The 12,978-nt window shown below is 38.4% G+C and overlaps 1 protein-coding gene across 1 annotated transcript in view; it reads left to right on the forward strand.

Moving 5' to 3' along the window:
* Nucleotides 1-4,276: 4,276 nt before the first annotated feature.
* LOC124711734 (clathrin heavy chain) overlaps nt 4,277-12,978 on the forward strand; it is a 157,717-nt gene continuing 149,015 nt past the window's right edge. The window contains exon 1 of the mRNA XM_047241945.1: nt 4,277-4,500. Within this exon, the coding sequence (XP_047097901.1) occupies nt 4,459-4,500 (42 nt within the window). The 5' untranslated portion in view covers nt 4,277-4,458. The remainder of the gene's footprint in view (nt 4,501-12,978) is intronic.

Here is a 12,978-nt window from a genome sequence, read left to right on the forward strand (position 1 = left end):
GCTGCTTATCACACCAAATAATTCATTGGTATGGTTATTTGTACTCTTGATTCATTTATATCAGTGAAACGTGTGTAACCTTTTCATATGAATGTACGTTTTGTTCTCAACAGCTTAGCATTGCACGAATGGTACCGTATATTGTAGAAGGGGGATTCCATTGTCACGGGTGGGACAGTTGCACTACGTTTTTCAACAATCAGATGCTGATATAACAAAGTATAAATAGAAATAAAGTAAAGATTGACTGGTTGCCTTACAAATAATTGTTTTACCTTTCCTTTAAATCTGAATGTGAGAAATTTTCAAATTGAGCTGTTATTCATCTTTAAAACTTTGTCAAGGGTGGGACAGTAAATAGACATAGCATTGAATAACCACCAACATTTTAGAAGAATTCTGTGATTTATGCACTTATTTTCTTTTGAAAATATTGAATTCACATTAATAAAACAATTCTCTCCATGACATAATATCAATAAATATTAGATTAGTAATACTTACTGACAATAATTGCAATCAAAGACTGTCACGGGTGGGACAAGGAATTGTCACGGGTGGGACTCGTGTGAAGTACAATCTGTTTTTTTAACTGATTTTATTATGCCAGTTAGCTATGAATCAGTAGGTAACATATACTTAGAGGGCACTTTAAGTTTTAATAACTTTGTAGAACATTTTTGTTGCTTATAAATAATATAAATTTTGGTATAGTTATTAGTTTACAGTTCTGAGTACTTAATTATTTCACTTGACGAATGTACCACTTTGAAAAAATACACTTGACCTCTCACCCACTTTCGAAAATGTCTAAATTGCCGGGAAACTCATAATATAAGGTGTCCCTAACATGTTTGACATTTGGATTCGGGAGAATAGCAAGAACTTGTTTAAACTCTATGTAGGATACATCCTGCTCGTCAGCTTTAAATACCTTTGCTGAGTCCCCAACAGATCGCATACACATAATCTGTATTTCCCCATTGTCTTCTACACTTCTCTGTGCAATTGCAGCATTTCTTTCTTGTAGTTTGGAACTCAACTAAAATAAATGTTCCTGGCATGATGTGTTCCACAGCTGGTTCTGAACCTGTAACTTCTTGGGAGTTGGGTGTCAACAGGACATCAGGATATGATTCCTCATCACTCATCTCAGAATCTGTGTAGATTAGTGAATATATGTTGGGTGCAAGTGGGAAAACCTCCACTTTCTCTAAATCTGATTTTAGGAAAGTTCTACCACATACTAGGTTACAGGTATTGTAACCATTGAAGTAATGCTTGCTGCGAATATCTCTTATTTTTTTAACAGCTTTCCAGCGGCCATCCAGAATGTGTCTGTTTTCATCAATATGATCTTTTGTCAGAAGAAGAAAATTTATCCCAGAAACAGATGATTTGGCACAGTCTAAAAATTCCTGTGCATTGCTGATGATGACTTTTCTTTGCTTCACTTTATTCCAAACAGCCCTTTTTGTTACAGCTCCAATGTCATCCACTGCACCTTTCCCATGTGATGTTGCAAAGAAAAACCATTCTCCAGACACTCCAAAGTCTTGCATCATGTAGCAGAGGTTAGAAATGGTGAATTTGTTCTTAAATTGACCTGCGCAACCATCAGAAAAAATTCGTATCGAGGTCAAATTGGGAAGGTATTGTTACAGCTTACTTATTATACTCTTCAAACATTCATAAATTGAGTACTTGTCATGACACAGTTCATCGCTCACAATTGTAAATGTCGCTAGCCCTGTTTTCATCCAAACACAAATAGTGACTACTGTAATCTGTTTATGACTCCAGTGGGCACTTTGTATCTCATCTTGTGCCAGTGCTACATAGTTTTCTGCAAAATCTATTTGCAATATCACTTCATCATCACTAACTGATGCTTTCACAGTCTTGAAAGCTCCAGATTGCATCCTTTTGACAAAGAAGTGCTCCTTGAATGTTTTTAGTTGAGACTGAAGTTCAGAGAGAGCTTCACAAAGTGTTCCACTGGTAGTAATCTGTTTAGGGTGACACTCATGTTCGGTCCATTTTCTCCAAGATATCATGTCACACAAATCAAACTTTCCATCTATTAATGTGTGTAAATTCCTGATGCATTTCTTGCATTGACTTGTCATGCATATTTCACTTTCTACATCACAGCAAACAAGATTCATAAGGTGAGTGAGTAGCAGGGAAACTAGCTATTTCTTTGTGAATGGCTTCAATGATGAAGTTGAAGTTAGCATGATATCTGCGCGCACACACACACACACACACATACATTGTGAGGCATTTGAGACGTTAGAATAACATTTTTAGGCTGCAACTCGTAGAATTTTGAAATCTTGATATCAATATCTGGATTGTCTTGCTTAAAAAGAAAAAATGCTTCCTTAACTGTCATATTCATGTGACGCTTCTGCAAGCTAACTCTTTTCCCAGTTTCATGGTCTACAATAGACTTTACATCCTTTATACCAGGTGTCTGCCTGGTAATTTCATCATTTGTGAAAAAATTTTGTATTTTGAGCAGATTATCACCTGTAAGTTTACGAAATGTTTTCTTCACTACTGGGAAAATGTGCTTTACTACCTTTTTAGGTAAGCTTTCACTTACAAGCTTTTTTATTACTGCTGATTTTTTTGAGGGGCTTGAAGGAAGCAACTTCTTTACCCGAGAAACAGCTTTGCCAAGGGACTGAGGACATTTATATGATCCTAACAGGGAAATACAGGTCTCAGACTGATCTTCAATTAATACGGATTTTAGTTTAAGTCTGCACTTCCTTTTTCTTTCAGCTTCCTTCTTTCGATATTCCAATAAAGATTTTTCACTGGAGGATACGTTCATCTTCATATTTTCCCTTCTTTTATCCCACTCTCTTTCTTTTTCTTTATGGACATTGTACTTGCTGGTATCTTTCTTCAGTTTTTCTCGAAGTTTTCTCATATGCTCTGCTCTGCTGATGTCGTTTTCCCCATTTTCTGAATAACCAGATAGTTTTTATTTAGTGTAAACCATCAAAGCACTTGTTATATCAACCAATTTAACTTAACAATAACAAGAAGTGTTACATGGTTGAGATTTGAGTAACATTCAAAAAACTGTCACGGGTGGAACACAATTTCTTTTAACATTTATAAATGATCATTTACGACTTAGAAGGTGCCTTATGGTTCATTGGATGTTTTTATTTGTTTTTCTTACTTCTAACCTAAAATATATAGAATTACTATAATTGCTAGGTTATAAAGTAAACTTTTTCATGTTTTTTGTCACGGGTGGGACACTAAATACATAGTAACTTTTGTGAATTAGCTGCATACTTAATAACTTACCTTTCTTTAAAAACTGAAGTTTGTCAGAAAGATAAGATTCTGCTCTTGAAACTCAACAATTAAAACATCAACAATCGCTGCAACCCAAATTTAAACAGCTGCCAACACAAAAAGCAAACCTTTTGTTTTCCATCCTCATCTGTAGAATTGCCAACTTTGTTTAACTATATTTCCTCAGCTAATTATGTAATTTTTATAATTTTTTCAGGACAGTAAAATTCAACTTTTGTAGATTCGAAAAACTACAACATTGTTAAATTTGGCATTTTTTCAAAAAATAAGCCTCAGGCTCAGTTTGGCATGGAATGACCCAGAAGTAGAAAGATAAAAATTGCTTTTTCCACTCTGAACGCTTCTTTTTCAAGATGAGAAAGACATAAATGCACAAAAAACTCTGGCACTACCGTGTTAACGTAATCTTGTCCCGCATGATCAAGTACGTTATGCAATGATAGACGCAGCAGATTCACTTTACCGTGCCATATATTAATTTGACAAGTATCGCCTGTTGGTTTGAGTGTACAGCTTACTTGTTAAAATTAATTCAAGTTTAAGTTATTACTGTATTTTAATTGCTCGAAGTAGACACAAAAAGTATTAAAAATCGAAGTATGCAACAGTTCGCAAGTGAAGCACCACACATCACATAGAAAGAATAATCTATTACTACTAAATGTCTACTTCCACCGGCAATTCTTACTACCAACTCCCTAACACATGTCACTCGTTAACACCTCGCATCAATAAATGCCTGTCGTGCTGCGCAAGGTGTTCATGTGGCATGTTTCTAAGAAGGGTGTGCTTCCGCAATCATTTCTGAGACAGATGTCTTTGATAGAGAAACTATATTTACAGGATAACGCTTTTGTACAGTTATATTTATTTCTGCAGTATTTAGCGCACAGTAACATCACTTACTTTTTAAGAATCGAGATGAGTGCTTTGGATTGTGCGCAGTGATACACTGCAGGACTATTTCCAGTGTGGCAGTGGGAAGCCATGTTGGGTGGCAGTGAGTGGCAGTTTCAGTCGTGAGTGCGATTAGTTGTAAGGTGGACATTCGGAAAGGAGCTATTATTACTAACACAATAATATCGCCGTGGACTCTATGCAGCTGTAACCACCATGACGCAGATGTTACCGATACGGTTTCAAGAGCACCTACAGGTGAGACATAGCGTTATTTAAAAGACGCCAAGTAGCAAGGTGCCGCAGATTCATGAAGAAATTGCAGCTCGAAAGTTAAATTGCTGAAGAGAACCCCTTACTAGATTAAACTGTGTGCTAAAATATATTGCAATTGACTGTTGGTTTGGGCGAAAGATGCTTTTTAGTGAAGAGAGCAGTTGTGACATAAAGTGTAGTAGTGCTGTACACGCAATAGCTTACACTTGAGTTTTTAACCTGGTGTTCCAGTAAAATTTTAGACTGTTTTCCTTTACTTTGATACTAAGTAATGGTTACAAAAAGTCGGAGATGAGAATAGTAATACGCCATGGAAGACGTCCGCAAGGAAGGGTTAGTACTATCAAAATCGAATTGCTTTCTGAGGATTTGAAATTTCGCAGTATGCGACTTCCAGTCCAGACTGTTGAAGAAATAAAAGCTGTACTGCGCCCAGTCGTGACATTTCCGATGCCGAATTGCGTAATGAAGCGAGTGTTACGCAAACCAAACTGTGGCTCCAAATCTTGGAAAGAAACTTTTAACTTTATTGTAGATTGCCCTTTAGCAGATGTCATTTTGAATTTTTAAGTCTCATACAGTAATCTAGCGCCAATTGACGTCTCAAGTGCAGGAGGCATGCCACTTAGCTCTCAGAGCTCTCGTATTTGTAAGTGTATGCCAATTCCACTTGTTATATCGCTATGAGCAAATGAGCTCGTGCTAAACGTAACAGCCCTTTCAAAGTTTTGCGCAGTATAAAGTAGGAGTTAGTTGTTGCGAAACACTCACGGTATATCTTCTAATATTTTCTGCCAGAACATGTTCCGAAACATGTGCAGTGTTAAGCCAGATCTTTGAAATGACATGTACTAATCCAGCAGTTATCGAGAGTATGTATGCTGCCGAGCAATGAATTGTCAGTACAGAGGATTGCTTTCTCTGAATAAATGGAGATTAAAAACCCACTCAGTCTTATTAAGCATCTGCTTTGATTCTCAAACGGAAATCAAAACCAATATTGATCACATACTAAGTGGACGAAGTGTTCAGCCGTATGTCAATTTGCAATACGTTCATACTCTGACAAATGATTTAAGTTCTTCACTTGATATTAGTAGCTTTGTATTGCAGGTCTTTCCAAAAAAGTTCACTCGTATTTTTAATACGAAGTAGTAGTAGTTTTGAAATGGGGGTTACAGTTACCACGGCAAAACCTTAATTGTTAAGATCAGCGTAAAAGCGCTGATGTAGCTTGTGGCTTAAGTATATTTAGTCAAACATTTTAGGACTGATTTAAACAATGGTGGCTGCAGTTTTTAAATCCATGGCCTACTTTGATAAAAATCACTTTTATCCCATGTCCTCAACAATGTTTACGTAAGCCCTTTCTCGTTCTTCCACTGTTCTCATAATAATCAAACCTGGTGGATCACTTTAGGTCTTAAGAAATAGCACCTTGCACCGGTTCCTACCATCTGTAATGTTCCTGCACTCCTTCCTTTGACCCCTTTGTCTGAAGATTCTTTTTGGAAAGCACTGTTCTTTCAAGCTCTTAACGTTTTGTCTGCTTGCTATTCGGTTGTGTACTAATGTTTGTTCCGCGAACATTTGAATCTTCTTTCAATAGTTGGAAAAGTTAAGTCTGCTGGCTCTTCTTCCATCTGAAGTCATTTGCGAGTCAGCAAGCAACGCTTCTACCCACTGTATAAATCTCCTATACGACAAAACACTTTTCTCCACTGTAATATATTTGAATGTCCATGATACCAGTTCTGTGTAAATGTCTGTTCTTACACCACTCCCAGATTTTCAAATGTCTTGATGTGGTGTAAAATGCTTTTCAAATAGCTCTCAAAAGTACCAATTTTTTTTCTGCATTTGTTAGTGACAGAATGAGAGCCTTGTTTCTCATGTAGTCAAATAACTGAAAGTTCATGTCCATAGAACATGAAAATTTTATCATTGACAAATGCTTATGCCGTAGAGAGCCTAATGATACACAATCCTTGAGCATCTGGTGCATTGTAATGGGCTAGCTGTTATTTTAACTGAAGGTCCTAAGCTCTGGTTGAACACGTTTTCAGTTTGGCAGTATGATTCCATGTTAATTGCGCAGGCTTCATCTTGTGAACCTGGAATGAAGTACAGTATTGAATCATACATTTTGTGAACGTTAGTTTGTCGTAGCGTTTTGACAATTTTTCAAGTTTTTTTCAGAGCTTAGCCCCAGTCGTAGGATTTAGAACTCAGCCTTTCAGATGTTCTGCTGCCGTCTGGGAATAACTTCTTGTTAATGTTTCATTGCAAAATTGTATTGGTATCAAGAACAAAAATAATCAAGAAGTGTATTGTACCACGAAACATCAGTGTCAGTTAGGCCTAACGTTACCGGTATGAACGTCAGCAGAATTGATCCGGCCGTTGCTGATAACGTGCTTTAGCAGTAAGTGTTCTAGGGAATGCGTAGTAAAATCCATTACGTAAAATATTTGTGGCGAAATAGATAGGCTGCTGAAAAAAATCTGGATGTAACATAGTTTAAATAGATATAAAATAGATAAGGCCTTAAAAAATTATGCACTGATCAGCGTTCACACAGTATTGAATATAACACTGCTTAATTGGACAATAGATCCAAATTAAGCTTGCTCAGGGAGATAGTCATCGTTCCAAAATACTTGAAATTTCAGAAAATACTATTAAAACTGGGGCGATATTAGCCAGAATGGGGTATAAATTGAAACTATTACGTCCTATGAAGACCTTGATAATTCAGCTGGTGTTAGACGAAAAATTTCGAACCTTGACGAACTCATTCCCCCCCCCTCCCCCCACCCCCCCATGAGATGAGATATTGTGTGGCGTTAGCCTCAAGCATTCACTCCTCTTCGGAATTGTTTCTGACCTAGTCATAGAACTGTTCGAGTGGAGAGATTGTTGAAGTATCTCAACACGATCAAGTTTAATAAAGAACTGTTGGCGAAACCCACGTTGTTTGGCGGTTGCCGCACTTAAAAATTCAGAACGAGCAATTTCACTGTAATTCAGTTCCAGGTTTATTAAGGAGTAAAATGGAATGGACTTCTGCGATGATACCTGGATTTGCCGAAAGCAAAGCGTTACAGTGAAATAGGTGAAATGACTGCATTAAAATGTCTTCGAATTTCCTAGCTGGTTTGAAATAGAGCATGTTTGACCACGTGGGAAAATGTCAGTTAACACAGCAATGTAATTAGTTTCCACACAGATTGTACGTCAGCAAGTAAAGCATGCCATTCTCTACGCTAGGGTGCTGTAACGGAGCCAATGGGAGATTCGCGTGTACGTGAAGAACGGTTAAATATGTACGTTGCAACGTGGTTCCCTCGTGGCCTTCTGCTCACTAAACGCTCCCACATTTTCATGAATGAAGCGTAAAGCAGATGTTGTCTTTCTGTCGCTACTGAACTCGTTCCATCCCTCAAAATGTATTCCAGACAAGATTGGACTAACTGCTCGTATTTGTATGGATAACTTGTCGAATCCTAGAAAGCCTCAAAAAAAGTATTGCAGTGTTGTTGGATACCACCTAGATACTGAATAGTCCCTGAGAAATTTTGTCGATGAAGTAATGGTTTCAAACCGTACACTGAGCAACTAATGTAACGCTATCTGCATGCCTTAGCGTGTAAAACCAAATATACGTGTCTGGTAACTAGTAACCTTGAAGTGAAGTGATTAGGATATGCGGTCGTTGGAGCTTATTACTCGGCCAACCAATGAAAAAGCATCAGAGAAAGTTGTGGGGAGAGTTGTCATTGATATTGGTGACTTGGCCGCGAAATTTTGCTGGCCCACTGTGACGTACCGCCGATGTAGGCGAACTGCCAGAACATCAGCTGTGGATCCTATTCTTGGATTACTGCGTCAACTCTTTTAACGCCCTGCGCTCTAGGAGCCTACCACAACGGCAGGTGCAGGGAGTGGAGAGCTGAAAACAGCAGTCATCGACCTTTCGTGGCCCTTACCTCGTCGGAGTGCAAAATGGCTAAGCAGGGATGGGTAGAGGACAAATGTAAGGATGTAGAGGCTTATCTCACTAGGGGTAAGTTAGATACTGCCTACAGGAAAATTAGAGACCTTCGGAGGAAAGAGAGCCACTTGTATGAATATCAAGAGCTCAGATGGAAACCCAGTTCTAAGCAAAGAGGGGAAAGCAGAAAGGTGGAAGGAGTATATAGAGGGTCTATACAAGGGCGATGTACTTCAGGACAACATTATGGAAATGGAAGAGGATGTAAATGAAGATGAAATGGGAGATACGATACTGCGTGAAGAGTTTGACAGAGCACTGAAAGACCTGAGTCGAAACAAGGCCCCTACTGACGGCCTTGGGAAAGCCAGTCCTGACAAAACTCTACCATCTGCTGAGCGAGATGTACGAGACAGGCGAAATACCCTCAGACTTCAAGAAGAATATAATAATTCCAATCCCAAAGAAAGCAGGTGTTGGCAGATGTGAAAATTACCAAACTATCAGTTTAATAAGTGACAGTTGCAAAATACTAACACGAATTATTTACAAACGAATGGAAAAACTGGTAGAAGCCTACCTCGTGGAAGATCAGTTTGGATTCCGTAGAAATGTTGGAACACGTGAGGCAATAATGACCTTACGACTTACCTTAGAAGAAAGATTAAGGAAAGGCAAACCTACGTTTCTAGCATTTGTTGACTTAGAGAAAGCTTTTGACAATGTTGACTGGAATACCCTCTTTCAAATTCTAAAGGTGGCAGGGGTAAAATACAGGGAGCGAAAGGCTATTTACAATTTGTACAGAAACCAGATGGCAGTTATAAGAGTCGAGGGACATGAAAGGGAAGCAGTGGTTGGGAAGGGAGTGAGACAAGGTTGTAGCCTCTCCCCAGTGTTATTCAATCTGTATATTGAGCAAGCAGTGAAGGAAACAAAAGAAAAGTTCGGAGTAGGTATTAAACTCACTGGAGAAGAAATAAAAACTTTGAGGTTCGCCGATGACATTGTAATTGTCAGAGACAGCAAAGGGCTTGGAAGAACAGTTGAATGGAATGGACAGTCTTGAAAGGAGGATATAAGATGAACATCAACAAAAGCAAAACGAGGATAATGGATGTAATCGAATTAAGTCGGGTTATGCTGAGGGAATTAGATTAGGAAATGACACTTGAAGTAGTAAAGGAGTTTTGCTATTTGGGGAGCAAAATAACTGATGGTCGAAGTAGAGGATATAAAATGTAGACTGGCAATGGGAAGGATAGCCTTTCTGAAGAGAAATTTAACATCGAGTATAGATTTAAGTGTCCGGAAGTCGTTTCTGGAAGTATTTGTATGGAGTGTAGCCATGTATGGAAGTGAAACATAGACAATAAATAGTTTGGACAAGAAGAGAACAGAAGCTTTCGAAATGTGGTGCTACAGAAGAATGTTGAAGATTAGGTGGGTAGATCTCGTAACTAATGAGGTATTGAATAGGATTTGGGAGGAGAAAAGTGTGGCACAACTTGACTAGAAGAAGGGACCGATTGGTAGGACATGTCCTGAGGCATCAAGGGACCACAAAGTTAGCATTGGAGGGCAGCGTGGAGGGTAAAAGTCGTAGAGGGAGACCGAGAGATGAATACACTAACCAGATTCAGAAGGATGTAGGTTGCAGTAGGTACTGGGAGATGAAGCAGATTGCACAAGATAATTAGCATGGAGAGCTACATCAAACCAGTCTCAGGACTGAAGACCACAACAACATCTCGTCGGAAACGGTTCCGTCGTAAAATAACTATGGGCTTAATTGATTGTTACAATTTTTATGATAATCACATTTCGTAATAACTTTTGTTTTTTAGGCGCGTTGTGATGGTTTTTCTGGCTGCAGCATGTTTGACGCTGACAGACCCGGTGACTATTTTTGCGCTCTACAATCTTACTCGTAAGCCAACAGTAAAATTGTAGCGTGGATGTAGTCAGTGGCTCTTTTTCCCCTCACAGCCGCCTGAGACATGATTTGCTTTAAGTTTACGTCCAAAGAAGCAAAGCGTTTGTGAATATGAAATGTGAGCGAAGATATTAGATTACGCTTTGAACATAAAAGCCTGCAGTGTGTTGACGAGTAAACTCACTGTAACATCACTTGAAAATGCTGATGTCTATTTGACATGCTGAGACACGCAGCTGTCAAGAGACAAAAGATTACGGTAGCGGCGGCGACACGTCATCAGCAAACGTGCAGGACGCTACAACAGCTTATCGGCGGTCTGATATTGATCAGAAGCGTAGGGAACGACGCTCGGCCGGCTGTAAGATTTCATTGAAAGGGCATTGTAATTACATCAGGGCTAATCAGCTTTAACTTGTAATTCTTTCAAATATCGTATTTCTTCCAGGGTAAAAATGAATCGGTGCTGTATTTAAACTAACTTTACATTTTCTTATACCAAGATTGTAGGTTGTGTAAAGACTTGAATGCCAAATTTAGTGGTAAGATCGCAGGATCATAATTTTTTATATGAATGATTTATTTTAACTTGGTTGATGCTTTACCTCTGGTATTATGAAAGCCGTGGCACTAAACAGTGATTGGTGTTTGTATATTAACTAGTTAACACAATTTTTAAAAAGTAGGGAAAAGATGTCATTTCACAACCATGCATAGAAAAACGTTGTTTTAGTTTGCTCGATCAGTATTTTCCCAAGTTGGGGTTAGTGTTGAAGGTTGAATAGTTAAATGTGCTTAAATTGCATGTTTTGGTTCTCCAGGCTTGCAGCCACTCTTATTCCAGCACTACGTCCCTGTGTACTCTAATATCGTGTTGTTAATGAAGCCTGTCTTTCCCATACTTTTGGCCTTATTGTTTACAGCTGTTGCTAATTCTAGTGTTTTTATCAGCTTTCCACGTACAGCCCCATTATTCTTTGCTCGTAGAATGATAGTAAGTAGTGGCATAAAATGCCTTGCTTGTTTCCATGTCAGTGTTTAATTACACTATAAATGTTACTATATACATAATCAATTCATAATCATCATATTTAGAGACCATGCGGTCATAGGGTTCCAAACTATGGTCTCTGATGCTCGTGCATATGATTTGTTCTGCTCTTAACAATGAGCGGACGCTTTACATCAGTGATAAAGCCAGAGTTCATCGTCTGGTAGTTACAAACTATATAATGTAGAGATGTGGGAAGTGAAAAACTATTTGGATGTTTCTTCATGAACAGAAAATCGTGACGCTGCTCAATTCCCGTCTGTTTTTTACTGTTGTCAAAAACTGACGGGAATTGAGTCTTGAAAGGAAGTGTCCCAGCTGACAGCTACAATAAGCACATAAAGCAAAGCAAATGCGCACAGCCAATGAACATACTGGTTGGTTAAATGTTGAATTTGGGGTACGATGATAGATGAATTTTTCTACATCGGAAGTTCCCACGGAGGATAAAGGAGACATGAAAAAAAGAATTTCAGAAGGCGAGGTTTGAAAAGATTCCGCTAATATTTGAAAATATGATTCTTCGTACCAGAAAATGATTTTATAAGCTTTTTGCGGTACAGCTTTGTTTGAATGTGAAAAGTGGACAATAGGGGAGAAAGAAATGAAATGATTAGAAGCATTTGAAATGTGGTGTTACATGAGGCTATTAGTATGTGACTAACGTAGCGGAATTAGGAATAAAGTTGTGCAACGAGTTAGAGGAAAAACAATCCTCATAAATGTGATGAGTTACAGTACTTGAGAGCAAATTAAATCAGTTGTTAGTGAAATCTGCAGTTAAAGGAAATAAGCGCGTAGTTGTGCGGAAATGAAAACATCAGTTACTAAGCAGTGAACTGCATCAACGAAGCTTTTAGCGTTAACGTGCGAAACTGAAATTTTAATCGTTTTTCAGTAAAGTTTTACATGTTTTACGTGGTACGGTTGAGATTGAAATGATTGTACGCAATGTCGACCATTCGACACACCTAGCTTTTTATAACTTGTCTGTTGGCTTATAGTGAGACAAAACCCCTATCATAACTACCAGTGTAAGAGTGAAGGGCACCCTTTTTCGAAAAACAAAATTTTCAACATCGTCCCCTTGTAGGGGTTTCTACCCCCAACGTCCCGGCCATTTTATAACCGCCAAGAAAAATGTCTGAAAGGCGCCACTGTCTCGCTAAAGACTAATATTTTTACTTAAGAGCCACCTATATATTTAACAAGAGAAAGCGTAGGAGTCAATTCGGAAGATTGAGGTGTGGTATAAGTGCATAACTTATTTTGTGTGGTTTCGCGGTATTATCTACAGATGTATAGCCTGTCACATAACGGTGGTGAAAATCGCGGAAATTGACGTAAGGTTTTGTCAAAGCGGTACTGTAGTACCGCCCGGTGATCGGTTTTCGTTTCTCCAAAAACTACGTATGACAATCTTCACATACAAAAAAGGCTTAGTTACCGACCTGTTAAGCTGATTCACTTGAAGAAATT

The sequence above is a fragment of the Schistocerca piceifrons genome, chromosome 8, assembly GCF_021461385.2.
Source record: "Schistocerca piceifrons isolate TAMUIC-IGC-003096 chromosome 8, iqSchPice1.1, whole genome shotgun sequence".
Lineage (NCBI taxonomy): Eukaryota > Metazoa > Arthropoda > Insecta > Orthoptera > Acrididae > Schistocerca > Schistocerca piceifrons.